We start from the raw sequence: 27,104 nt of genomic DNA on the forward strand, positions 1-27,104 counted from the left end.
AACATAGCAAAGGTCGAGAAAAGGGTAGAAGCGACAAAACGCGAACGTTAAAACGTGCTTGAGACCGAAGTAAGTTATTGATTTGAAAGAAATTTGGCACGGTCGCAACACCTTCAGAAAAATTTAAGATATAAAGGGACAATAAAAAAAGAAAATGTTACAAAACAAATAAACAACATATATTTAGGCTAAGTTATAGCTTTATTAGCCCACATAGCTTTAGCTGTATGGACAGTTTCTATGAAGATCGGCTATGGTGCGTTATCAAGAGTGCTGATGGTCGTAAGGGGAACACGTCTTGATGCGTTTAGCTCATAGCAAAGAAGAGCAAGGCAGGCAAAGAAAACCCCACAAAGAAATCCTACCACGGGCAAAGCCATTTCAAGCGCAACGCACCATAGGCCTTGCACGACTCACAAAATAGATAGGCTATAACTGTTAGAAACGATTCCCCGCCCATTTAATATTATTGTTGTATCTCTGCTCCATTCTATTTTCATGCTTGAGTGACCCGGCCATGCATTAACAATTTTTGCTAGTTGATCTTTCTTTTTACGTTTTGGCATGGACTGGAGTGGTCATTGTTTTATAAATCTGGAGAACTGGAGATTTGGAGTGACTAGGGAATATGTAAGAATTCGGTAAGCAACTGTTTGTTTCGTTTTATTATTGTCGTTTTCAATACACCATTTCTTCTAATAAGTAAGGCCTGCACTTTATCCAGTCTAGGCAAAAAACGTTTTAGACATCATTTATAAAACATACCTTTGCTTGGTGCAAGGTTATGCCTGTCTAGTTAACTCTAGCTAGTTGTGTAATTTGTTTGTTATCCTAGGGTAGTCTTTTCAGGTCTGCCAAGGATTCATTTATGGTATGTGCCTTTGTCTAGCTCACTTTAGCTAGTTGTGTAATTTGTTTTGTTATCCTAGGGTAGTCTTTTCAGGTCTGCCAAGGATTAACTTTTTGGTTTGTGCCTTTGAGCCTGCCATGCTGTAAAGTTTCTTTGAACTTTGTAACTAGTTGTTTGTTATCCTAGGGTAGTCTTTTCAGGTCTGCCAAGGATTCATTTTTTGGTTTGTGCCTTTGAGCCTGCCATGCTGTAAAGTTTCTTTGAACTTTGTAACTAGTTGTTTGTTATCCTAGGGTAGTCTTTTCAGGTCTGCCAAGGATTCATTTTTTGGTTTGTGCCTTTGAGCCCGCCACGTTGTAAACTTGGTTTAAATTTTGTAAATAGATCTTCACTTTGGGCAGTCTTGTCAGGTCTGCCAAAGATTGAAGCTTCTAAGCCTGTACTCTGTCAGGCCATTGTTCTAGTCAGGTAGAACTGGTTACCGTTAAACCCTGTAATTTTAGTAGGTTGCTTACTGACATTCTCCGTAACATCGTGAAGGTCAATTGTCACCTCACCAAAGGTAAGTACCATACAGATTTTGTTTTTTGTAGCTTGTATATTGCTGTGTGTTAATTATGGCTCGTAAAAAGCCCAAGCAAACTCCAAGACGGAGTAAGCCAAATGGTTATGCTAGTGGCTCAACAGAGCAGCATGAGGCCGCCTCTAATATTAGTGGTCAACATGACAGTAGCGAAGAGCTGCCAGGTCTTGTTGTGTTAGAACAAGAGCTGGTTGAAATCGAGCTTGGCATAACTTCCATCGACATGGAGCTATGCTCAAGTGATGATTTCCTGAGCTCTTCTGAAGTTTTGGAGGTAAAGAAAAGATGCCTTGAACTTCAAAGGAAGCTCTCCCTTAAACGTTTAGATTTACTCAAATGCAAACCACAGCAATCAGGCTCAATAGAATCTAGGATGAACCGTATGGGGGAAAGCATTTATGGTTTGCTTGAAGCATGCTCTACCCTCATTCGAAGCTGTCGAGAGCAATCCAAGCGAGTGTCACATCAAACATCATCGGTAGTTATGGATGCAGGCAGTGACACAGGCAAAGCTGCTGAGTCTAGCAGTCACGTGACACCCCGTGAGAGTGGTGTAAAGATACCACCTGTAAAAGCAGAACAGGGTATCCTTCAGGGCAGCAGTAGTGCTAGTAATATTCTTAATCCTTACACATCTCCCTTTCGCACTGAAGCTAATAATAGTAGTGAATTTCCCATCGTCGTGCCTCAACCCCAGCTCAGTGCAGGGTTTCAAAATGTTCATGGTCCTCGGTTATCGCTTGAGAAGTTTGACGGCAATGTGTTAAAGTTCTTTAACTTTAAAAGGCGTTTTGAGCGATACATTGAGTCAAATTATCTAAGTTTTGAAGATCGCATCGCCTTTTTGGAGGACAATTGTGTAGGCCAGGCCTTGGAAGTAATATCTGGCCTGAGTTGCTTGCAAAATAGTGAAAGAGCATATGGAATGGCATGGGATAGATTGAGAAAAAGGTTTGGCAACCCTGGAAAACTCATGGCCAAAGTGAAGGAAGATTTGCTGCAAGGACCCCCTATTTCAGAGTGGGATGCGCCAGGCCTCACAAAGCTCTGCGACAAGATGTATAAGTGTGAAGTCAGTTTCGATGGCTGGGGTAAGTCTCACCTTTTAAACAGTGACGAGGTGCTTCAACGGCTGTTCCTGCGACTTCCTTATAAGTTAAAGGAGCAGTTTGTTCATGTTAATCACTTAGGATCGGACTGTGCCACGTTTGGTGATTTAAGAGTCTTGGTCGAGGATGCAGCCTCTCGAGCCGACAGCCAATATGGCCATCTTATGCAACCAGGCAAAGATGTTAAGAGAGCTCCACAACCATCGCTGGCTCGATCTAATCCGCAAGGTGGCTACAAGCGTGCTTCGGTTTGCACAACCCAAGAGCAGATTTCCCAATCTGCTAACCATAAGCAAGAGTCCTGTTGTTTGTGTGCAGAGTCGCATGCCCTATGGAAGTGTGAGATGTTTAAACAAAAGCCTGTTGCAGAAAGAAGAACCCTGGTGCAAAAGCATAGACTGTGTTTTTGTTGCTTGAGAGCAGGCCACAGAGTGGTTGATTGCAGATTTAAGAAATCTTGTGCAACGTGTGGATCGAGGCATAATTCACTTCTGCATGTAAACCGTGTGGAAGAGGAAAGCCCCTCTGCTCTGAAGAAGGGCATCTCAGCAACAACGTCCGCAACTGTGCCAGCAACATCTGGGACAACAATTTTTAAGGTTTTGCCAGTTAAGGTATGGGCTGGGGACCCCTCCAACTATACTTATGCTTTTATCGATGAAGGTTCTAGCGTCAGTCTATGCTCCTCAAGCCTCGTATCTCGCTTAGGGGTTGCTGCGACAAAAAGCAATGTGGAGTTGCTGACCACCAATGCTGTCTCCTTTCATGACAAGAAAATTGATTTTTTGGCTGTGCAGGGAATGGAAGAGCAGGCTGTGTTTTCCGTTGCAGATGCTCTGGTGATGGACCAGATTGTGGATGTCAGCCACAGTATTCCCACCGAAGCACTTAGTAGTGCATATAGTCATTTGGAGGACTTAAAGTTCCCTGAACTAAAAGATAGGAAGGTTGAGTTGTTATTGGGCAGCGATCTTCACCAGGCTTATCTTTTGCAGGAAGTTCGTACTGGCGCACCAGGAGAACCATGTGGACTGCACACTCTTCTGGGTTGGACCATTTATGGGAAAGATGGTGGCGATAGGCAACTCAACTCACCAGTAATGGTAAACTTTCTTAGCGTAAAGGAGTCTTGCGATAGAATGTTAAATGTATTGTTGCAGGATTTTAATGACATCGATGAGCCACAGGCCCCCTGTCCTTCAATTGAGGATAAACGTGCGCTGCAGATCATGCAGGACACGGTGAAGAAGGTGGATGGACACTATTCTGTAGGGCTGTTGTGGAAGGATGAAGACCCGGACTTGTGCAATAATCGCTCTATGGCACTCAAGCGCCTAGAGGGAATGAAGCGCCGATTTATTACTGACCCGGTGTTATTCAATAAGTATCGTGATAAAATGCAGGAATATGTTAAATGTGGCTATGCTGTGCCACTTGAAACTGGTGTGGTAGACACACCAGGGAAGACGTGCTATGTGCCCCATCACTGCACGACCAATGCGGCCAAGTTTAGAGTCGTTTTCGACTGCAGCGCGAAGTTTAAAGGCGTGTCATTAAATGACAAGCTGCTTCATGGCCCAGATCTCACCAATAACCTTGTAGGAACATTGTTTCGCTTCAGGCAACATCCGATCGCTGTTGTGGGCGATATTAAGGCCATGTTTTCCCAAGTACGCGTAGACGAAGGGGACAGGGATGCCTTTCGATTCTTATGGTATCCGGACGACGATCTCAAGCGGGAACCTATCGACTACCGCATGCAAACACATGTGTTTGGAGCAAAGTCGTCGCCATGCTGTGCTGCCTTCGCGCTTCGGATGACTGCCAAAGACAATGAAACAGGTGCCGATCAAAACACTGTTAACTCAGTTTTAAAAAATGTTTATGTTGACGATATTTGTCATTCATGTGAATCGCCGGACCAGGCTATCGAACTAATACAACAACTGCGTGAACTATTACAAAGTGGCGGCTTCCATTTAACTAAATTCCTGTCTAACAGTGCAGAGGTCTTGAGTTCTGTGTTGCAGGAAGACTTGGCGTCGAAGGTCGATTTGCCTCAGTGCCAGCTTCCAACGCAGAAAACCCTTGGTGTTGTGTGGAATGCTGCGAGCGATTGCATGGAGGTGAGGGTGAGTATCCAACAAAAGCCTAACACCCGGAGAGGCGTTCTCTCCATGATTTCGCAAACATACGACCCACTAGGTCTAATACAACCCTTCATTTTACCTGCTAGGCAACTCCTGCAGCAGGCATGTGACGCTCAACTTGATTGGGATGAACCCCTTAATGGCCTTGGGCCAGTAAACATTAATTGGGAAGCTTGGTTAAAGGCCCTTCCAGAGCTTGAATGTGTTTCCATCGCTAGAAGCCTGACTCTTTTTGGTAAATGTGCTATCCGCTTTGAATTGCATGGTTTTTGTGATGCCAGTACCAGTGGCTATGGGGTCGTGTTTTATGTTAAAGTGTTTTATGATGATTCTGTAGTAATTTGTAATTTTCTATTTGGCAAGTCTCGAGTGGCTCCATTAAAGCCTGTTAGCGTACCTCGCCTGGAGCTCACTGCTGCTGTGCTCGCTGCCAAAGTCTGCAATTTTATCCTGACGGAGTGTGATTTTAAATTCAATTGTGTTGTCTTATGGACAGACTCAACTGTTGTGCTGCGTTACATTAATAATACTTCGACTCGTTTCCACACCTTTGTGGCTAATAGGCTGAGCACTATTCACATGCTTATTGCTTACCAGTGTCAATCAATGGCATTATGTACCGACTACCTTAAACCCCGCTGACCTCGCGTCTCGGGGAGTTTGGCCTGATAAAGTTAATACCGCTAAGCTTTGGTTTAATGGTCCTAAGTTTTTGCATGATGTCACGAGCAATTGGCCAAACCAGCCCGACTTTGTTGGCGGAATTTCGTCAGACGATCCAGAGGTTAAAAGCATTGAACATTGCTCAGCTCAGCAACACGCGATTACGGACTCAGACTCTCTCTGTCGGTTGTTTACCCGCTACTCGCATTTTCACGATCTGCAAAGAACGGTTGCATGGTTGCTTCGCTTCAAATTGTACCTGAAAAGGAAATGCCGGGATGACTCCTTGACTGTTAAGACAGATTCGCTCAGTGTCGAGGAGATGGACGAAGCTGAACTTGCCATTGTCACAGCCGCCCAGCATCAAGCATACCCGACGGTGTTCGCAGTTCTCCATAACCACCCAGGATTTGACGCCCCGGTGGAACTCGTGTCCGACCTGCAGTTGAAGAAGCATGTGGCTTTGAAGGAGCTACAGTCCCTAAACCCCTATGTTGTTAACGAAACGTTAAGAGTTGGTGGGCGATTGCAACAATCTTCTCTGTCAAGCGGAAGAAGGCATCCGATCATTCTCCCATATCAGCACCCAATCACCGATCTAGTGATCATGAGGTATCACGAACGAGAAGGACACATGGGATGCTCACAAGTCCTTACCGCCATTGCTTCCCGTTATTGGATTGTCAAAGGGCGATCAGCTGTCAAAAGGGTCTTGCATTCCTGTATGAACTGTCGTTTTTGGAAAGCTACTCCCGGAAAACAGCAGATGGGCAACCTACCTGCTCCACGCGTAAACAAATCCATTCCTTTTCAAGCTGCTGGCACCGACCTTCTTGGTCCACTGATGGTAAAGAGCGGACGCAGCAGTGTTAAGCGATATGTTTGTATTTTTAATTGTTTGGCGACCCGTGCTGTGCACTTTGAGGTCGTGCAATCCCTGGAGGCAAGTGCATTCATTCAAGCCTACCGAAGATTCTGCAGCCGTAGAAACGTTTGTCCTACTGATCTGTACAGTGACAACGGAGGAAACTTTGTTGCTGCAGACCGCGAACTTCGGCAAGGACTCAACAACCTCCATCAAAAGAAAGTCACCGATGCCTTACTTCGGCATGAAACGAACTGGCACTTCAACCCTCCGCGTGCTTCACATCAAGGCGGCTTCTACGAAACATTTTTTCGTTTATTAAGAAAATTGATGCGGTCGCTGGTAGGAAACGCTACGTTGGATGAGTTCGACCTTCTAACGCTGGTAGCAGAGATTGAAAGAATTTTAAACGATCGTCCCATCACTTCGCTCCCATCGTCGCCAGATGATCTGCAAGCCCTGACTCCAAGTATGATACTCACCGGATCAGCTTGTGACACCCTACCGCCAGATGTTTTTATGAAGGCTGACGGTTATCGACGCTCTTGGAGAAAGACCCAATACCTCACAAACAAGTTTTGGGAACAATGGCTGTTGCAATATCTCCCTCTGTTGCAGCCCCGACAAAAGTGGTTTGGCACATCTCCAAGCTTGAAACCAGGCGATTTGGTACTGGTAACGGACGAGGCAACTAAACGTGGGCACTGGCCCAAGGCTATTGTAAAGGAAGTTATGCCGGACACTAATAAACTTGTCAGACGCGTGCGAGTAAAGGTTGCTGACGGTACAGAGTTTGTTCGCGACATCAGAAAGATCTGCCTGCTAGAGGGCAGTATGGACTTTTAAAATGACAATTTTGTTTTCTAGGCTGGCTGGTTGGCACGATTGCACAACTGACATTGCTCATGCTGCTTAGGTTTCATATTTGAATTGTATTGCGTGTTTGTGTTTATTTTACTATTATTATTCTTGTGCTCCTCACTACCGCAGCTAACGCGGTGTCGTCGATGCATTTGCATCCAGCAGTTCTGCCATAACTGTGTTATTGACTCCCATTAATAGTGTTGTTTCTATTTGCATCCTGCAGTTATTTACACTGTAGCAGTCTAGCTCTGTTTTTGGTCTGACTATTTCACACACCTGTCTCACTACTAATGCTTTTGCTATGTGCGATATTATTTTTTGTGTTTTGTCAATTCATTGTTTAATTATCACGACTCGACTTAACAGTCGCGTGTTTTTTCTGGTAGCCTACTTTTTCTCTGACGTTAATGTCACTTGCGCTGGTCATAGCATTGTGCAGTATTAGGTTGTATGTGTGCTTTTGTTTATGCCATATCCCCACTTCTGCCACTGGTACCATGTATGCTATCATTTGTTTTTCGTGTATCCGTTTATGCTGACTTCCAGTTGTCGGTAGACTTATGTTTTTGTGCTTAATTTTAGCAATCGCTAAGCATGTTGGTCAAAAGGGTTTTTTAACTCCTCTTGGGCGTGTCTTCGATGTCCTTCTGTAGGCTACTGTTATGCATGTTCTATTAAGTTTGTGTGTAATGCAAGCCAGCCTTTGTGTTGCAATTGTGATCCTTGCTAACCGCGAATATTTTTGATTCTGGTCGATATTTGCATAATTCATGTTCATTGTCGTTTATTTGGCCACCTTGTGGCAATTAGTTGGTTTGTATTTTGCTTCGTTGTAATCGTTTTACAGTGGTAAAACCCTCATTTGTTAAACTCTGGTTTTGGGGGTGGGTATGTTAGAAACGATTCCCCGCCCATTTAATATTATTGTTGTATCTCTGCTCCATTCTATTTTCATGCTTGAGTGACCCGGCCATGCATTAACAATTTTTGCTAGTTGATCTTTCTTTTTACGTTTTGGCATGGACTGGAGTGGTCATTGTTTTATAAATCTGGAGAACTGGAGATTTGGAGTGACTAGGGAATATGTAAGAATTCGGTAAGCAACTGTTTGTTTCGTTTTATTATTGTCGTTTTCAATACACCATTTCTTCTAATAAGTAAGGCCTGCACTTTATCCAGTCTAGGCAAAAAACGTTTTAGACAATAACTCCTCACCATGTACTTTAGCCTACTAGCTTTCATAGTCATGCCTTTGCCCTTTTCACAGCGTTGATATAACGTTACTTCGCCAATAAACGTTCAGGTGCGGATGCAATATTTAATTCGTTAAGCTTCTATACGCAGGAGGCAAACTTATCCAGCTTTTTGTACAAATTGCTTGCAGTTGTAATATTTAGGCCTAAGTGTTCGTTTTTGTAGTGTAGGCCTAACTGAATATTTGAGAATGAACATTCATGACGAATTAAACATTTAGACAACTATTATTCCATGTCTAACACAGGATTTTGGTCCTGCAACGTTAAAATTAAGATTGTTCATGACTTCTAAACATTAATGGATGTATGATCACGACATAGGCGAAGCACAATTTGACAGATTTTTATTTTTGATTTGTTTTGGAAATGCTCTCAGAGCGCACCAACTTGGAAGTGCTTTTCAAACATTTTTGGGAGAGGCCCCCAGACCCCCCCCCCCGCTGGAAGTGTTGCCTTCGGCAACACGCCTTCGGGCTTCGCCCGACGGTTACGCCCTTCGTGCCTACTACCTTGCTGCAGCATATTTCCAAGTTGCTTTCCCAACGGTTTAAGCCACCGAACGTCACTGAACGTTGAAGAGACGAAAAACTACATAGCCTATATGTGATTGAAACTGCCGGTTGCAAGAATGCTTTAGCTTATTGGCATGCGATTTCTTGAGAGGCACGCAAGTTCCTAATCACGCCTCAGAATCCTTAAGCACAACTGCAAAATTACTTGAATTCCTGGGTAGCGTTACATATATGCAAAAGAACGACAATTTCACGACGGTAACAAACGTTGAAAAGACCTAAGCAGAAACGCAGGGCGCTGCACTTGACACTTCATTAATTCTGCCTATTAGGTAGTAACCTAAAGGAGGGATGAAAAGTTCCAGAATCAGCTGAGAAGTGCGTCATAAAAGATTGGGAGTAGTTGAGTTCATCATCATGTGCCCTCGAGACGAAAGTTGACTTGTCAATTGCTTCCACATGTCACGTTCTTCGGCTGCTTTATGGTTGGGTTGTTAAATGTTTTCAATACCTTTTTGGGCGATGTTGATAAGACGCACGTTTCAGATAAACTTTGCGGAAACTGATTCTTGATTATCTAACCAGACGATTAGCTTAATCCGCCACTTAAAAATCCGCAGTTGGTGCACACCGCTCTTTGTTTTGCTGTGACAGTAGCAACAAACAGCTTCTCTAATCTATTCCTTACACCAAATTCCCACAGTTCGCACGCCTGCCGACACATCTTCCCTATCAAAATATGTCTTTCCTTCATTGACAGTGCAAAAGGAACTGGTTTTTGTTAGCTGTGATATTTGCTTACGGAAACTCTTAAACCATCATTCATAAGGTTGCCAGGTTTGGCCTTTTTAAGGCCAAATTCTTGGAATTTGGCTTTTTTAGAGTCTGTTGGCCTTATTGTTTTGGCTTTAAGATCTTTTCATAGTCTGGCAACCCTGATCATTCATAAATTTGAGCTGAGCGACATGGGACGTAGACAAGTGTGATATCACAGCATGGGCGTCGATCGCTCTTTAACCCTTTGCTTTTCAACCTTTTTTTGGAAGTTAACTGCTCAAGGGGGGGCCGTTTTTGGATCAAATTCAATCAGTTGTTACGTGTTATCCGCTGGTGCTATTTCAACAGAAGTTGCACTGGTATGAAAAAAAATCATTTGTCTATAGGGGAAGGTGTAGTTAGTTAAGCCAGAAATCGATTTTTCTGCAATAAAAATTTAACGACAAACTTTACCAAAAATCCGAATCCATCATGATAAATTTCAGTCTTATGCGGTTCTTGTGAACATGTTTGTGTTTGCGACTGACCCCGATTTATATCATTTATCGGCATTTTAAAATTGAAATTTAGCCGGCTCAAATGATACCCTAAATTTCACGGTTGAGCCACCCGTTGTTCACGGTTGATCCACCATTATTTCACTTCCAAAAGATATCCCAAAACAGAGCTCAATCTGCATCAAACACAATAAACTCTTCTCTTGAACATCTTGCAAATAAACAATCAAAAAAACTTTACACTGTGTATTGTGTCTAGTGTCTTAAAATGAAAGAACAGTGAACACTGAACGAACAGAAATTTATATTTCTGAAAACACTGAGAATCATTGAATAGGAAACTTTGCACGAAGGTGTTTTTACCTTTCTGAAACGATTTCGCGAGGTTTGTGAAGAAAACGAACATTAGCAACCAGTGGCGTTGCAATCGAGAAAAATATAAGGGAGGTAGTGCTAAAAAAAATACCCTCAAACTGGCGCATTACAAAAAAAACTACTCTTATGGAAGTTTAAGGGGGGCAGTGGACCGCCCCCGGCTAGGACACCAGTTTTACGCATCAATTACAGTACGGTAGCCTACAACAAAATTAGGGCAGTACGTAAGGACCATCGGCTCATAAACTACATTCCTTATGATAAAGGCACGGCTCAACCGTGAACATTGCAAGTGGCTCAACTGTTAACATCGCCGCCATTTTCAAAATTCATGAAAAATTGCCAAGAACCAACTGGCTAATCAAGCAACGAGAACTACTAAAACAAAGAGTAAGTTACCCTCACCTATCCCAGTATTTCCATTAAGACAACGATGAAACATCGTAGGAAAAAATAACACATTTCTTATTTTCTTCAAAACTACTTTTACCTACCATTTTACATTTAACTGCTTCACAATTTTTCTGCTTGTAGAAAATCCCTAAAACTACATGTGCTGATGGACTTCAAGTTTTTCCATATTTTTGGTATGAAACGGTTGACTAATCATGCACGACGTTGCGATAAAACCGGATGGATCAACCGTTACCCGGCTCAACTAACCAAACCTTCCCCTAAGTTTGAAAAATTTTATTTCAAAATTTTATATGTTAAACTTGATATTTCAATTTTTGCAAAGGTACCCAAAAACGACAATTTTGATTTATCTTGCCGCTGCTTAATTACCATGCTAATCCGATTTCATGCAAAGTTCTGAATAACAAAGAGCTCGATCAACCGCACGAAGTGTGTGTGCGGTGTGCCGAATCATTGCATTGATAAAGATTTACGCCTTGCAAGCAAATCTTATTGTAGGTTACTCATTGATTCTAAAATAGTTACAATCAGAGTAATATTGTTACACGAATTTGAAAAAAAAAACTGCGTTTGTTCTTTTACATTTTTGTCCTAAACTAATGCTTTCCAAAACTCATGGCTAGCTTCTAGTTTTAGGGAACAAAACTTCTCATAAGTAACACCTTAGCCTGCTTGAATAGCTGTTTACATCTTCGTTTGTGTATTTTAGGTCTACAATTGAGTTTGTGGTATAAATATTTTTAGTAGAGTGAAGACAATTGAACAAGTTGTTGAAATTATCTGAAATTTCTAAGTTCCAATTAGGTGCTTTTGAAATTGTGGATTTGTGTCAAGTCGCATCACAAATATCATGAGGCTGCATCATAAGTCATTTCGCTTACGGTTGTTTATAAACATGACTCATAAATTACATCCACAAAAAATACAGCATTTACATCAACAAAGCTAAGTTCGAAGCTCACTTTTTATTGAAGATTCTGTCAATCAATTTGAAAATACATTTTTAGTCCGCCAGCGTCGAAACAATGCAACAGCGAATTGAGGATCATGCATAAACAAAAGAAAAGTGAAATAACCCACAGTCAGCAAATCTACATAAATTTAACGTTTACAAATGTTGAATCAATGTAAAAGGACTGGATTGCTGAGTGACTGGGTCCTTATTGTTTGAAGCACAAAAAATACGCATAAAGCCGACAACATCAGCAAGGCAGCGAATATGTTTCTGGCCAAAAAAAAATTAACTTTTGACTTCAAAGATAAAAATGATTATAACGAAGCTTCAAAGTTTGTCGTAAAAAATATTGCAGAGATACAATAAACATAATCATTTTGTGCCAGATTGTGAGAAGACTTCCTAAATTCTTTCCAAACATTTGCATGATTGCAAATTATTTTCTATAACTTTATATTTCCAAAAAATGGCTTCTTTGTTGAAACAACGTGGCTACAATTCTATAAAAAATTCATAGGCCTACTCATGGCCACCTAAAGATACGGCCTGATTTGTCACATTTTGCAGAAATTTCCAGGTTTTTCTAACTTTGGGCGAACGTTTAAATAAATTTTTGTAAAAATTAGATTTTTACGCTTTCTTTATTCTTTTCCCCAGATGACACAATAGGTTTTAACATCCTCACATGTTGAAAAACAAAGAAAATTTGATTTTGAAGATTTTAGTCAGACTGTTAATTTTCAATAACAGTCTGATTTTGCGTTTTTCAACTTACTTTTTCTCATTTGCTACTGCTTCCCCAAGGCAACAAAAAAGTTTTATGTCATTAGAAAACCGCAAAAAGTAAAAACATCTCAAAAAATGTCAGTTAAGCACTAGCAGTAGCTGTAATCAAAATCTGCAAAATGTGACAAATCAGGCCGCATCTCCAGGAGGCCATGGCCTACTACATTGAAGTAATGAAATGTTTCATAGTGATTTTGCTGATGACGTTTTACAACATCCGAGAAGTAAAAATAATAATAATGAATTATTTTACAAAACCGTGGTTTGCAAGCGCTTCACAAAAATTGTTGGGGAAAACTTACTATTAGACGTAAAACGTTTGTAAAACAAAATTGTCGGTCTATGTGTTTATAATGTTTATTACGCTGTTATCGAATTATAAACTGCCTGTATTGTCTACCTTTGTAGTTACCGGCCAGCTTAGAGCAGCATGCCAACTACGCGTTTATGGTATTTGCATCGTGTTATGATTCTCGACAATTTCCCACAAGGTCTTTATTTTTATCGTGATATTTTTGTGCTTTTTCTGTCCTAAACTTGAAGTCATTGTGCAGCACAATCCACATTTGTTTTTAGACTCAGTCTTCATTGAAAATCTTTTGTGTGGTGCATCATTTCAAGTAGTGTCTTCCCCTAAACTGTTACACAAACCGCCCAGAACCAGGTTGATTATGTATCTTACAGCCGTTGAGAGCCCGTTATTGTATGTGTGGAATTATTAGATGTCTGACTAAATTCATGCCAAAGTCGAGCAAATTCTGCTTTCGGGTCCTTGCCGTTATTTACTGTATTTTTTGTTGATAAGTTTAGGCAGCATTTTTCCAAGATAAATGAAGACATCGGTATTGTTCGTCACTTAGATTTAGTTTTCTCAGCATTATTTATTCATTCTTTGATCCACTAGTTTGTCTCACTTTTGGTATAATCGGATCGTTTATAAATGGCGGGTCTTCACAATAGCCGGCCTCTTATACATTGGCGTAACGTATTCAGATGTTGAATCAATGATCAAGAAAGCTGATTCGTTGTTTGTCTTATGTGACGCCTAGCTTTATGCCTCGTCTACATTACAAAATATTTTGTAATGTACATTATGTACATTGTACATTTTGTTTGTACATTACAAAATATTTTGTAATGTAGACAAGGCATTATCATCTTTATTTTGCGCTCTTTGGAACAACACACAGTGCACTGTGAAACAAAAATGCAAGACATAACTACAAGTAGGCAACATAAAGCAGGGAAGGGACATGTAGCCATCGAGTTAGCTGCTACGTGTAGCCTAAATGGAGCCTATCTCATAATTTTGAGTGTATCTCACAATTACTGTTTGCGAAAACGCTATTTCTCCGGCTTCTCCCAAAAGCATTTACAGTGATACATTTCCTCAATTGCAAGTTTTGCCAATGAGAGCATTTCCATAGAACGTTTATTTCGAAACCAGGTTTTTCGTGTCTTTACCAAAGGGAAGATTTCTTATTGTAACGTTTTTTATTCGTCAATGAATATTATCTGCTTGAAACAACTCTTTTGAATAGTTTGTGGCCTACATAGCCTACTATTTTGATCATGGATTGCTATTGTTCGTAGAGCTGATAACGCAAAAAAACGTTTGCTATTATTGTTTCTAATTAACAGCTTTGTGATCACTGGCTTTTCTTTTGTGGCATAAGAAATAACGCGTTTTGTATTATTGAGGTCAAACCAAACAAAGGAAAACAAGAGGATGTTTCTCTCTGCTCGCGCATATCGATGCACGAAGCAATTATGAGCTTATGGCTTGTCATCGCAATGTAATCCATTTCATGCTTTGCTGGAAGTTAGCTAGAAATAGCAAAAATTCACCAAAATCTTGAATTTACAAGAAAACTACACAACTTTTAGCATCAAATTTAATATCATCAGATCCGCCTGGCAATTTTAGGAAAAGTCAAGAAAAACCAAGTGCATGGCGTTACTGTGCTTCAAGCAATCAAAGGAAATATGAGGAGGGGGCCAAATCTGGCCTCCCTTTGAGGAGCAAAGTGTTAAGATTGGTGGGGACATTTACTAGGAAAAGTAGGAAAGAAAGGGGAGACGAGCGAAGCGAGCTGAAAGATCATGGTCTATTCAACAAACAAACAAATACAGTAGATACAAGTCCAATGCGATGTATTTTAATTGTCAGTGTCAGCCTTGGACAGCAGATGTCCAAACTCGGCAACGAGTCTCCGGCGAATTAAAAACGAAGTCCTTGGAGAGGTAATGGAGGTTGATCGAATTCGAAACTTTGTTGTGCACATGGCAGACCATTGCATGATTTGGCCGTTTCTTTGTCATGGTAGATCGTAACCAAGTTTAGACACGTTGCAAAGTTGAAAATTACCATTCAGCTGAACACGAGCTGGCTGGTGAAATGAGTAAAAGTTCCACAGAAAACATTTTCCGAACAGCGGATGGCATCTTCTTGAATATCATTCAAAAATCTTGTGCAAGGGACTGTGTGTCAAAGAACTCAGGATAATCGTCTACCACATTTGATTGTAGCTTTCCACTAAAGAGTGTTCTTGTAGCATTTTGTAGTGCTCAAGATCGGACTTGAAATAGTCAGTAAGATTTTGCTGCGCGCTGTCAATGACTACAAAATACTCTTACCGATCGATCGTCTATGGTGTTTGAACTTTAGGAGGTGGACCATGGCCATGTCCATACTGAAGACGATTTGGAACGTGACATGTATTTTAAAAATTGGGCAGGGTAAGAGTTTTTTCAATTGAAAAAAAACTGCCTGCCAGCCTTCCAACTGCTGATTTGGCTTATATACGATGTTTTGCCAAACCGGCAAAGACGTTTCAGCAGCTCTTAACCTCAATGTAATAATAACTGAAAAAATAGCTTTTTTCTTATAAGAAACATACAAAAGTAACACAAGCTAAACCTACTGTACTACATGCATGTACGACTCAGAAGTAATTTTAAAACTCTGCACTGTCTGGCCCTGGCGTAACCAAAACAAATACAATTTGCGAGTTGCACCAGGGTTTCTCTGCCTAACAAAACATTTCTATCAAGGTTGGGGCTTCCTCGCATAAAACAAAAATGTTGTCCCTTCCTTTCAATATATTTTAAACGTCTGACTGATAAAATTGTGACATTCGGTTAATATTTTCCCTTTTACGTTACAAAAATAATGTAAAAAGATGGTGGGTACATGTCCCCGCTGTCCAATAGGGATCGGCGCCCTTGTATCATAGTAGTCTACATCTCCGGCGCTATTCATGACTAATTTTTGAAAAGAATAATGTGGTTTCAACATTGTGCTCACGACATCTCTTGAGTCAATGAAACAAAAACAGGAAAACCACGTCAGCTTTTTATAAAATTATTTTCTTTTGTAAAAACAATAAGTTTTCTTTTCCTCTGCAGTTTGCTTTTTGGTTCCGTATACGTAAGAAAAAGTCTCTGAAACTTTACAATAAAATAGATGTGAGTTTTCACAAATGCACGGTCAAGTGGAAAATCGCGACACCCGTGTGAAGATGATAGAACACACGCACACCTTCCTCGTCAGACTGGAGATGGGTCAGAGATGAAGAAACGAAACCAAGTTTCCTTTCTACTTTGCGTTCATGGTCCGCCCAACTAGCTTCGGTGATGTTTCGTTTGTCACTTTAATGTTATTGAAATTTAAGCGATCAGCACGAAGGAGTGTTGCGTTTTCAGTCAAAGAGAGTGCTCGTATGGAAGTGCATAGGCTAAACTTTAGAGTGGAGAGTAAGATTTTGCCCTAGTACACTGCCGAAGTAGCCTAAATACTGACATGTCATAGGTTCCGTTTGTCTATGTGATAGGCTACTTACAGTAAGTTTGTTTCCAGTAAAGACAAATTTAAATAGAACAAGAAAGATATCACAAAATTACTTCTTTTGCTTTGTGTTACACATATTTCAATGACTTGTCAACAAAGAAACTATTTATATTCAATGATTTCAAAGGGTTTAAATGGCCTGAACCATCCCTGTCGAGACTCGAACTCGGAACCTCTGGATTAGAAGTCCATTGCGCCACAGAGACACACAACAAACGAATTTTGAATAGTTTAAATGTGTTGTATAAATATTTTCATATTTTTTTCTTATTTTGTGCACAGATTCAGGTTTTCTGGACTCCTGCTTCACTCAGACACCGATGTTGGCGAATCCAAATCCACTCCTACTCCAAATGTTTCAGGAATATTGACTCCAATCCGACTCCGAATGCAAAACATAAACTAAAATCCAGATATTTTATAGCCTTCTATCAATAATACCTATAATCTTATGCCTGTCATGAAAAGAAAGGCATATTCTTCAATGAAAAACTAGTGCTTGAAAAATAAAACCATAGAAGTAGTCTATACACAAAAATAATAACTACGCCAAGTACACAGATAAATATTTGCGTGTTAAAATTATCAATTGGTAAAAAAATTAGACTTCGGCTACTATCCGGCTCCTGTTTAGCAAAGAACTTCAGACTCCGCCGAAAACCGAGACTTTGGCTCCTCTACACCTGTAAGGAAAATGAAATGCCAGTTAGAATATGCGTTATTCCAGCATATTAGTGAATAGAAAATTGATAAAACCTGTTTAAAACTTGTACAAAAGTTTGTTATTTCAATAGAAGATTGCAAGCGGTTTTTGAGCAGGTTTCTGTGTTTGGGATAAATATGTGTTCTGGCGCTACTTTTTATTTAACAACCGAGATAAAATGCATCTGTCTGGGATTAATTAACTTTGAAAGGTTATTAAGGAACAAAGAAGATTGAAAAGGCATCTCTATCATAAGACATGTTCTAGTCTAGGCTACAAGCTGGAGTGTACGGTCTCGGCTAAACCGTTCCAAAAATCCACTCGGCTGAAACAGATAGAAATAAAATATTATTTTTCTAAAAGCAATAACTTCGTTTAATAAATACAATGTTAATAATTCAAAAGACCATTGCGCAATGTTAATCAGAAAAAGTTGTAGAGGAAAAGGTGTTTTTAGTGCGGATATAGGCTAAACGTTAATAATGGCGAAAGGCAAAATTGATCAATGCAAGAAATAATTGCAATTTGTGTCAACCAAAAGTTTTACCTTCATCGGGATTCGAACCCGGAACTTTTTCATTAAAAAACAATTTTGAAAAGTCAACAACACAGATCTAAGAAATGTTCACTATGTAACTTTTTGAAGTAACATATTGTGGTGTCGAGATCCCGCATGCGATATCGGTCGATTGGTTGAGTCAGCGAAACAAAAACAGGAAAGCTACTTCAGCTTTTTATAAAACGATTTCCGTTTGTTACTGAAACTTTTCCTGTGTGGCTCAGGTTTAGTTCCTTGCGCTCAACCAAGTCATTCAAAAGTGTTGAAGGTTGATAAAGTAAGTTCATTGTATTTCGTGGCTTTTCTCCACGACGAAAGAACAGCCAGGTTTGGGTTATTCTACAATGGCTTCCACAATGGGCGAAGAATAGTTTTGTTTCTGGGTCAAGAAAAGTGTTTTGATAGATTAACTTCCATCAAAAGAAGTAAAAAAGGTGTCATGCCCGAGTCCGGAAAAAATGTGTGGATTAAATTTAAAAGCAAAAGCTAAAGTGTGTTTACCGAAAAACTACAAAATGAACGGAAAGAAAAAATAAAATTTATTACCTTTGCAACTTAGGCCTCTGCTGAAAATTGTCGTGGCTGTTTCAGATTCTTGGTCTGAGGATCTATTTTTTACTTTCCTTATTTTAGCAATATTTTCCAAATTACATTGAAATTCTATTAGAAAACAGCCACGTTTTGAATTCGTCAGCATTCGGCTCCATTTCATGGATAGAAGATGTTGCCGCGAATGTTGATAACATGGTCTGTGGCGTGTTTCTTGGTGCCGCACTCGAGGAACAAGGAACCTGAAAAAACGTGTAATGAAGCTGTGTTTATTTATTTTAAATACAAACAAGTAAATAAATAAACTCTAAGAAGTGGAAGCTGGCTTCAAACCTAATAGGCCAAGACAAAGACAATTTTGAAACTCTGGGACTAGAATACGCAGATTTCTTGCGCAGTAGCCTTTGCAAAACCTGCGTAAAATTGTAAATATCCACAAAGGTTATTTACATCTTGCATTTTCATAATAATTAACAAAGTACAGAAATGAAAATACTGTACATCATCTCTCGAGTGCTGCCCTAAGCGGAAGCAGAGCAGAATATACCACGGAATGGAGTATGAGATTATCTCGAAATGTGGAATTTGCAACACACTTTAGTAGGGAGATCCGGGAGAGTTGAGCCGCAAGGAGGGTTGATCCACCCCCAAAAAATGCAATTTATAGTATTTAAATCTAATATTTGGGTTCCTCTGCGTGACATATGCAACATTACTGCCATTTTGACTCAATCAATTTTGTAGTTATATCTAGTATAACTTGTTGAAGTAGTACAATGTGAAAATCAAATCTAAAAGTGGATTGCTGAGTTACAAGTCTTTCATCTTATAGCCACAAAGTAGTGGCAGATAGTTTCCTTGTAAGATGTGTAATATATTGCCAATGTGATGCCTTTTTATCAGGATAAGTATTATCAAGTTTGCAGCGCTGTTTTAATAAAACTCTCGAGTTTTACCGAACAAGGTGACATAAGGAGAGTTGAGCCATTGGTGTCTAGGAGAGTTGAGCCATGACTTTTACATAGTTTAGGTAGGCAATGGCTCAACTCTCCTCAATACTATTGGTTTACTTATTATCAAAATCAGTTTTTTGTTATTAGATTTATTGAAAGCTTGCAAATGACCAGAATAACGTGAGTGATCAAAAGACTTGCTCACAGCAGGGGACCAGAGGGCAATTGTGAACTCAAAATTTCCTTTTTGAAACGTGTGTGACGTCATGATAATTGGATATTAATAATAACAGTATTTATTATTATAATTGATTCAATTATTTTGCTGTCAAACAATTTCCAATGGGGCACTTCCTCTTCTACACTAGCCTATCGCTTGAAGTGACCGCAAACGACTGGAAAAGCACATGGGTTGCAATTTGAATGGGTTAAACTACTTTTTAGACCAAAAAACTATTGGGGCCCGTCATTGATCGCGGATAATGTTACCGCAACACCACCATTTTGAATAAAATAGTGAAAAAAATAAATCTAACAAGTGACATTGCAACACTGTGTACTGAATAATATTGGATAATTTATTGTGTATTAGATCTTTTGTGTTTATACGGTTTTGGTAGGCAATGGCTCAACTCACCTTGAGACTATGATCAACTCTCCTCCATCGGCGGGAGAGTTGAGCCAACTGACTTTTTTATTTCATCGACAAAATACACATATATGCAATGATGTTAGATTAATTTCCTTTTTTGTGTATGAAGGTGAATGATTACCTTTCAGTTTACCAAACTAATTATTTGTGTAACCTAAAAATTTCGATAGATATTTTCCAAAGTAGAAAAATCGGCTCAACTCTCCTGGGTCTCCCCCATCCATATACTACAGCGGTGCAGCAGCCTACCTTCAAGTCGCCTTACAGTTGTTGGAGTGACAGTTAATAGAAATGCAATGTCGTTAGATTTTGAAGATTAAGATTTAAATCTCCCACGACAGTGTTTGGGCTTAAGTGGAGACATTGGTTTGTGTTTATGACGTAACGTTCTAGCAACACTTTACACTTAAAAGTTACTACATTTTATCAGTTTGTACGATTAAGTTGTCAAATTTTAAATCAGGTAATCACTTTAACGTGTGACGTTTAAATTCTTTGCGTAGAAGTAACATGAAGTTTATGTTGTTAGTTATTGCGCTTTGTGTTGTAACAATGTCAACCAAAATACACCTCGGCTGTTCAATGACCACCAATAAGTAAGTAGCCTCCCAGACAGCATAATCTGTCATTTTTACATTGATTCAACGTCTGTAGACGTGTATATTGATTCAATTGTGCTGTATGTGCTAGTCCTACAAGATGCTTTAAAAAACAAAGATTTTGTAAAAACAATGTGAGAAGATTTTAGTCATTTATTGTTCAGTTTCAACATTGAAGCTGGACTCTGGCCATCTATTTTGAGATCATATATAATCTCCGAATTTGAAGTTTATTTGAACGCAAAGATAAAGTCATAGGCTAGGCTACTTTAGTAGGCTACTTACCAACTACATCAAATTTGTAAAATCGATCAAATTATTATTAATTTAAAATATTATTATTAATTTATTATTATTATTATTATCATTAATTATTAAATTATTATTATTAATTTATCAAATTAAGTAAAATTTATTATTATTATTAGTATTTATTTGCGTCAGACAAGCTGTCCATATCCAAAACAGAACAATTTTTATATGCTTATACAAAACAATTTTGAACAGAGATCGTGATTTGTCAATCTTAAAATCCTCTGCGACCAAACTCAACAATTATTTTGCTAAGAAGCGCAAATTATAAGACAATAAATTTGCTAACGACGAGGCTGCTAGGAAAGTTTTCCCTTACTTTATTTCATAATTAGCGACTTCCTTTAATATGAAGTTACACATTTCCATTAGTCACGACTTATGCCTGAGGAAGTATCCGTTAAAATTACAAGCATTAGTTTATACCTGAGTGAGAAATTGCGTGTTGACACAGATTTGGGATTTGCAGTTTAAATAAAAATTGTGTCATTCGACGCTTTGATGAATTTTCTACTTGTATTTGAAAAAAAAGGGAATCTTGTATGAGCCTTATTTGAGCAGTTTATACAGCTACCCGTTCCAAAGATTTGTTTTAAATCAAAAAGTTTTTAACTGACTAATTATTTTAAACATAAATTTAACTAAAATTTAAATTGACTAAGGTCGGATGTTTGATAAAATGGCTGAAGAAAATTAGGCTTACCATGGTTACTTGAAGATGTGGCCTGATTTGCAGATTTTGATTACCGCTACAGCTACTGGGTGACTGAAATTTTCTAAGATTTTTATACTTTTCCTGACTCGTAATGATATAAAAGTTTTTTGGCTACCTTGGGAAGCAGTAGAAAATGAAAAAAAAGCAAGATAAAAACGTTCAATCAGACTGTTAACACGTTGACTGTCTGATTGAGATTTGCTGAATCAAATTGCATTTGTTTTTGAAAGTCAGGCTAAGTAAAAACTCAGTTTGTCACCTGGGAAAAACAATAAAAAACACGTAAAAATATTATTTTTAAATAATTTCATTCAGACAGTTAGGCCCAGTGGCGTACGCAGTAGACAAAATCTGGAAAACTCTGCAAACTGTAGGCTAACAAATCAGACCGAATCTCTTGGTAGCTTACGAAAGAAAAGTAAGGACATCTGACAGGAACAAAGAGAAAGGTGAAAATAAAGACGTGAATGTGAAAACATGGAAAGGAGAAGATTTTTTTGAGATAGAATGCAAAGAAGAAATACAATTATCACCTGCAGTTGAAAAAACCGAAATTTGTGATCCCAAATAAAAAGTTCTCTTATTTTAAATAAATAATTATGGATTTATCAAGAGGCGCGGCTGCGGTATTTTTATCCTCGGACTGAGAAAGCCCTTGATAGATTATTCCTGGCAGTTTTGCATACTTGTAGTGGTTTCGAACGACTGATGCAGTGCGGGTTACCGAGATTGATAGAGTGAAGTTTTCGCTTGTTGTCTGTGAATACCTTTTTAGTCCCCCCGCTATGTTTGGTATTTATTGTTTTATCGTTGTGATGATCAGAAATAAAAACCAACTGAACTGAATAATTATTTATTATTATTATTACAAATCATCATTATTCCATTCACTGGGTGCCGCTAAACGGAGAGCAGTCCTGAAATGTGTTGCTCAATCATACACCCCCAGAGCCGAATCAGTGTCCCTTGGTTTTGAGGTTTCGTCAAGTACTAAGTGGGACGCTTAACCGATGAGCTAACAGGACTGTAATTAAATGTTTTCAGCTTTTATTTTTGCTGGATTCAGTTCAAAAAGGTTAAAAAATCTTTGCAAATTTTAGGTTGTGTAGTTGTATACTGAAAACTTGCATTTTAAATCAGGCCAAGACGCTGATTTGATACATTTAAGATTCACTTACGTTAAAATAATATGAAATATATTTTAATTATTGCACTTTGTGCTGTAATACTGTCAAGTCAATTCCAACTCGGCCTGTTAAAAAGCTCTAACAAGTAAGCGCCTTAACCTAACAGTGGTACAGTTATTTTAAAACTGTTTGTTGTCCTGTTCGAGGCTGTGTTCGTTGTTAAATATTTTCAAGCAAACAGGAATACAAAGAAATCAAACTCAGAATCAACGTCGAAACAAGTCATTAACTGCCTTGCCAATTCCAAGAGATCAACTGGTTGCGATGGTTGTCAAGTTATTGTACTTTGTAATAACAACCAGCAGTAGTGCAGACAAGGGAGTGCAGGGGGTACTTTTAGACTCGGGCCCAGGATAATTTTAGAGGCTCGTAACCTCTTCATGGGACCCGGGAACTTGAAGAAACAAATGCGCATTGTTTGGATATAGCGCGTTCTTCTTAGAGGTGTCTTGATTTGGGGCCCAAGGATCTCATTGGTATCGGACACAAATTACCCTCAACGGGCTTTACAACCAGGGATGAACTACGGACACAAAAAAACTTTAAGTTGAACCATAGACAGATAAAACCAAGCAACCACACGGCATTTAACATCATACATCAGAGTGAACATAAAACTATAAACTACGAATGTTTTCGGCCATACTCAAGTTAGCCCTTCTCAGTTAACGAAAATAACTAATTTTACAATAACATCTACATTGAAAATAACTGATCTACACAATGAATTGAAAAACGAAATGCATAAGAATGAAACTGCAAACGAGGCTTTGCTCATAAAATCCTGCAATCTTCGCCTCAATACGCAGCTGCTTGCCGCACGTCCTATCTTCCTATCTCCTAAACGTTTTTTCATAATTTGTTGTATGATGCGCATTTTGCCTCGCGTAATTAACCGCCATGTGATGTGCCTTTCTCCTCTGCTTTGCAGTTAGAACCAAAATTGTACTTTAAGTTGAACGTTATCAAAATTTTATAAAAGTTTGGCATGAGATATTCGAAACACTATCACAATTATCTATAAACATTTTTACACTTTCATTGAAGCGTTTATTTGTGGTCTATCGCAAGAATTTAGGCGACATGATCAAAGACTTGTTAAAATTTTTGTACAATATCCTTTTCTCAAACAAACACACTCTCATAAAGAAAACCTCATGGCAACCGTGCTTTTGCATCTTGCTAAAATGTGATGGATTGTTACTAGGGATTTCAAAATAAGGGAATCCGAAACCACATCCCATTTCGGCTTATCCACACACTGGAAGGATTACTTTTTAGCAAATTGACAGAATATTGTACTTTGTAAAGGTTACAGTGTATAGGAAAGATGAAGTTGATTTTAAAACTTTTTTGTCGAAGAGACGTAAAAATATCAACTTGAAAATGGACCCTTGTGGATGGTCGAAATGCGGAGCTTCGCGTCCTGTTTTATGACGTCCCTAGTTGCTAGGTCTACTCAAGACGATCTTAAACTATAAGCAAAAATTAAATAATAATCAATACCAGTGTGTTGTATTTTTGTTGGTGATAGTTAACAAGATCGCTTCTTTATAGCTTCTTTATATTGATCGCTACCTTTCTTTTTGTTTTCGTGAATTTTGACCATTTGACTGAATGGATGAAGGAAATAAATCTAAGTCTTGTCTTTTCTATTATTATCATTATTATTATGGTTATTATCATTACTTTTATTGTAGTTGTTTCTTAGCAAGACATGGCACGCCACGAATGGAACAGCCAGTTTAATATGAATGTCTATAACCAGGGCCGTTGAGACGATGATTGGGCCCGGTACCAATGAGATCTTCAGGACCAAAATCAAGAAACACTTTAGAAAAAGTGTATTCAAAGAATAAGCGGCAGTTTCTTTGAGTTTTGGGACCCCATAAAAAGGCTACCTGCCCTAAAATCGTCTTGGCTCGGATTCAAAAGCATCTTCCCTGTCACCACTACAGCCTGAGTGTAAATAAGCACAGTATGTTGTCACAATGAAATCAATTGTTGTTGTTATCTTATCAGTGTCACCATCCGGGGAGTTGCATCCGAGACAAACGTGTGGGATCTTTTTGACGAAATTAGTGACGCGGGTCTTGAGAAAATTGGTAAGTGAATCGATACTCTCAGTACAATATAGTTCACCATGCTTATGTTTGGGACTTAACGCGACATAGCCTACTACATGAGTTTGATAACTATTCGATTAATCAGTTAACAAAGGGCAGGGACGGATCCAACAAGTATCCTTAGGGAAGAACACAATGATTAGTGCAAAAGGTGAAGATGGTTTCATGATTGATTCAACTGTAGGGTATAAGAAGATAAGGTTTTCATTGTACTAAGCCTTCCGCACTAACAAGAGTAGGGTTGCCAGTTTTTTCCTCTCGGCCTCCTTTCCTTCAGCAATTGTGGCCACTCAATTTATTACACCCTTGGGAAAAGGTGAGCGGTGTTTTTCAACATCCAGCTGAAGCCAGGAGCCGAAACAGGTTTGTATAATTGGAAAGCCAATACATTATCTGTTGCGCCACCCCACTGCCGCAGTGTAGGTCTACATTGACCCCACTTTACAAATACACCGTGAATAAAGTTACGTTTCTGTGGGTTAAGAGGAGAGATCACTCTAACAGCTTTCCTTCCCTAGATTCGCCCCTGACAAAAGACCTATTGAAATTTATTGAGAGATAGCCTTTTATTCTAGGTTTAAGCTTATCACGCAAAGCGTAACAAAAACAAACAACTTTTTGAGTTAATTTCCAATTGTATGCGTATGAAAATAATAACTTATTAGAAATTTGTGTCTAAAATTATTGGAAAGCCTGAAAAGTTTGAAAACAAGATTTATTCAATTTGATAAAAGATAAACCTGTTAACTTTAGACGACGGCATCGGCTTTATTGTGATGTCATCATGGCTGTACTTGGTTTGTTTTGCATTTTTTTTATGACAATTTTCATGAAAATGTGATAAAAGAAATTAAGTTTATTGAGCAAGTTTATTGAGCATTTTTGTTTTATTTTTTGCAGAAGACGCAGAACTTGATATTGAAGAGTGGCTAAATATGAACGAATGATCGCAATTTCTCTATAATCCACCATCTCTACTGTTGTAATGACCAAAGATTTTTTTTATTTATAGCTGTTTTGAATCTTTCTAAACGGAAGTAGTAGTAACTAGTAACAACGGAAGTAGTAATAACAAATTTTAACATAAAAGATCTAAAAAGTGTCTCAATTAAAATTTTTGACCGTTTTGTAGTGTAAATGATTACGTAGCAAAAGTTATTAAAAAAAACTACAAAGAATACACTGCGCTTGAGTGTTAATCGTGAGCTTTGGTATTTTCAATTCAATAATTTAATGTCACCCAAAATTTCTATTTGTTGAGCCTCTATACTTTTTATGTTCTTTATGCTCAAAATGATCGATTTCCGACCACCATTGAAGTTACGATGGGAAACATTTTGTTATAGTTGCCCACGTAACGACGTAACGTGTTTTTGCTATCTGCGATTGTGATGTTTTTTTGTAAAACGAAACTGCTTGTGAATAAAACCATATTCACTATGACGTAATAGTTATTAGCAGAAGACAGTGATATTTCCTTGTGAGAGTTCGTGCACGCAACTAATGGAACTGATGTGCGCAGGAATGGGATTTGGTTTACGGAAGGAGATCTGAGTCAGCTGAGAGTTCAGCCGTTCCGAAAGCCCACTCAACTGAAACAGAATGAAATAAAATATTATTTTTCTAAAAGCAAGTACTTCGAATAAATACAATTTATAACAAATAAATACAATGTTAACAATACAAAAAATTGTGAGAGGACGAAGGTAACTTTTTACTGCGGATGTAGGCTAAATGTTAATAATGGTCAAATACAAAATTGTCCAATGCAAAAAATAATTACAATTTGTATCAACCTAAAACTTTATCTTCACAGGATTCGAACCCGAAACTTTTTTCATTAAAAAAAATTCGATAGTAAGCAACACAGATCTAAAAAAATGTGTTCACTGTGTAACTTTTTGAAGCAACATATTGTGGTGTCGAGATCTCGCATACGATATATTGGTTGAGTCAGCGAAACAAAAACAGGAAAGCAACTTCAGCTTTTTATGAAACGATTTCCGTTTGTTACCGAAACTTTTCCTGTGTAGCTCAGGTTTAGTTCCTTGTGCGCAACCAAGTCATTCAAAAGTGTTGAAAGTTGAAAAAGTAAGTTCATTGTATTTCGTGGCTTTTCTGACATTTCTCACTACGAAAGAACAGCCAGGCATGGGTTATTCTACAATGGCTTCCAGGGCCTCTGAGAGAAATTTTCACTAGGGGTACGAAGATTCATCCGTGCCCCCTTCTCACTCCGG

The 27,104-nt window shown here is 38.7% G+C and overlaps 2 protein-coding genes and 1 long non-coding RNA gene across 4 annotated transcripts; all 3 read left to right on the forward strand.

Annotated features, from left to right (window-relative positions):
• Window positions 1-1,284: 1,284 nt before the first annotated feature.
• LOC145775536 (uncharacterized) lies at window positions 1,285-4,837 on the forward strand. The gene is made up of 2 exons (XM_082586832.1): window positions 1,285-4,384; window positions 4,573-4,837. Exons 1-2 carry the CDS (start codon window positions 1,468-1,470, stop codon window positions 4,695-4,697), a joined length of 3,042 nt encoding a protein of 1,013 aa, XP_082442958.1. The 5' UTR covers window positions 1,285-1,467; the 3' UTR covers window positions 4,698-4,837.
• On the forward strand, window positions 4,720-7,066 carry LOC145776267 (uncharacterized). Its single transcript, XM_082587669.1, has 2 exons — window positions 4,720-4,868; window positions 5,290-7,066. Exons 1-2 carry the CDS (start codon window positions 4,720-4,722, stop codon window positions 7,064-7,066), a joined length of 1,926 nt encoding a protein of 641 aa, XP_082443795.1.
• Window positions 7,067-20,386: 13,320 nt separating this feature from the next.
• Window positions 20,387-26,307, forward strand: LOC145775951 (uncharacterized). Of its 2 annotated transcripts, none has more exons than XR_014290184.1 (3): window positions 20,387-20,521; window positions 24,761-24,843; window positions 25,765-26,307. It is a non-coding gene; the product is annotated as an uncharacterized LOC145775951 (long non-coding RNA). The 2 variants fall into 2 exon arrangements; XR_014290185.1 differs by lacking the exon at window positions 20,387-20,521 and adding an exon at window positions 22,657-22,823.
• The last annotated feature ends 797 nt before the right edge of the window (window positions 26,308-27,104 follow it).

This window comes from Aplidium turbinatum, chromosome 8 (assembly GCF_918807975.1).
Source record: "Aplidium turbinatum chromosome 8, kaAplTurb1.1, whole genome shotgun sequence".
In the NCBI taxonomy this organism is placed as follows: Eukaryota; Metazoa; Chordata; class Ascidiacea; order Aplousobranchia; family Polyclinidae; genus Aplidium; species Aplidium turbinatum.

What these genes read in the sequence shown, in the direction of transcription:
- LOC145776267 (XM_082587669.1), top strand. Translation starts at nt 4,720, where the DNA reads ATGATTTCGCAAACATACGACCCACTAGGTCTAATACAACCCTTCATT. An exon ending in AACATTAATTGGGAAGCTTG is followed by an intron (nt 4,869 to 5,289) that starts GTTAAAGGCCCT and finishes ATTGCTTACCAG; the next exon opens with TGTCAATCAATGGCATTATG.
- LOC145775536 (XM_082586832.1), top strand. Translation starts at nt 1,468, where the DNA reads ATGGCTCGTAAAAAGCCCAAGCAAACTCCAAGACGGAGTAAGCCAAAT. An exon ending in TGCCAAAGACAATGAAACAG is followed by an intron (nt 4,385 to 4,572) that starts GTGCCGATCAAA and finishes TCTGTGTTGCAG; the next exon opens with GAAGACTTGGCGTCGAAGGT.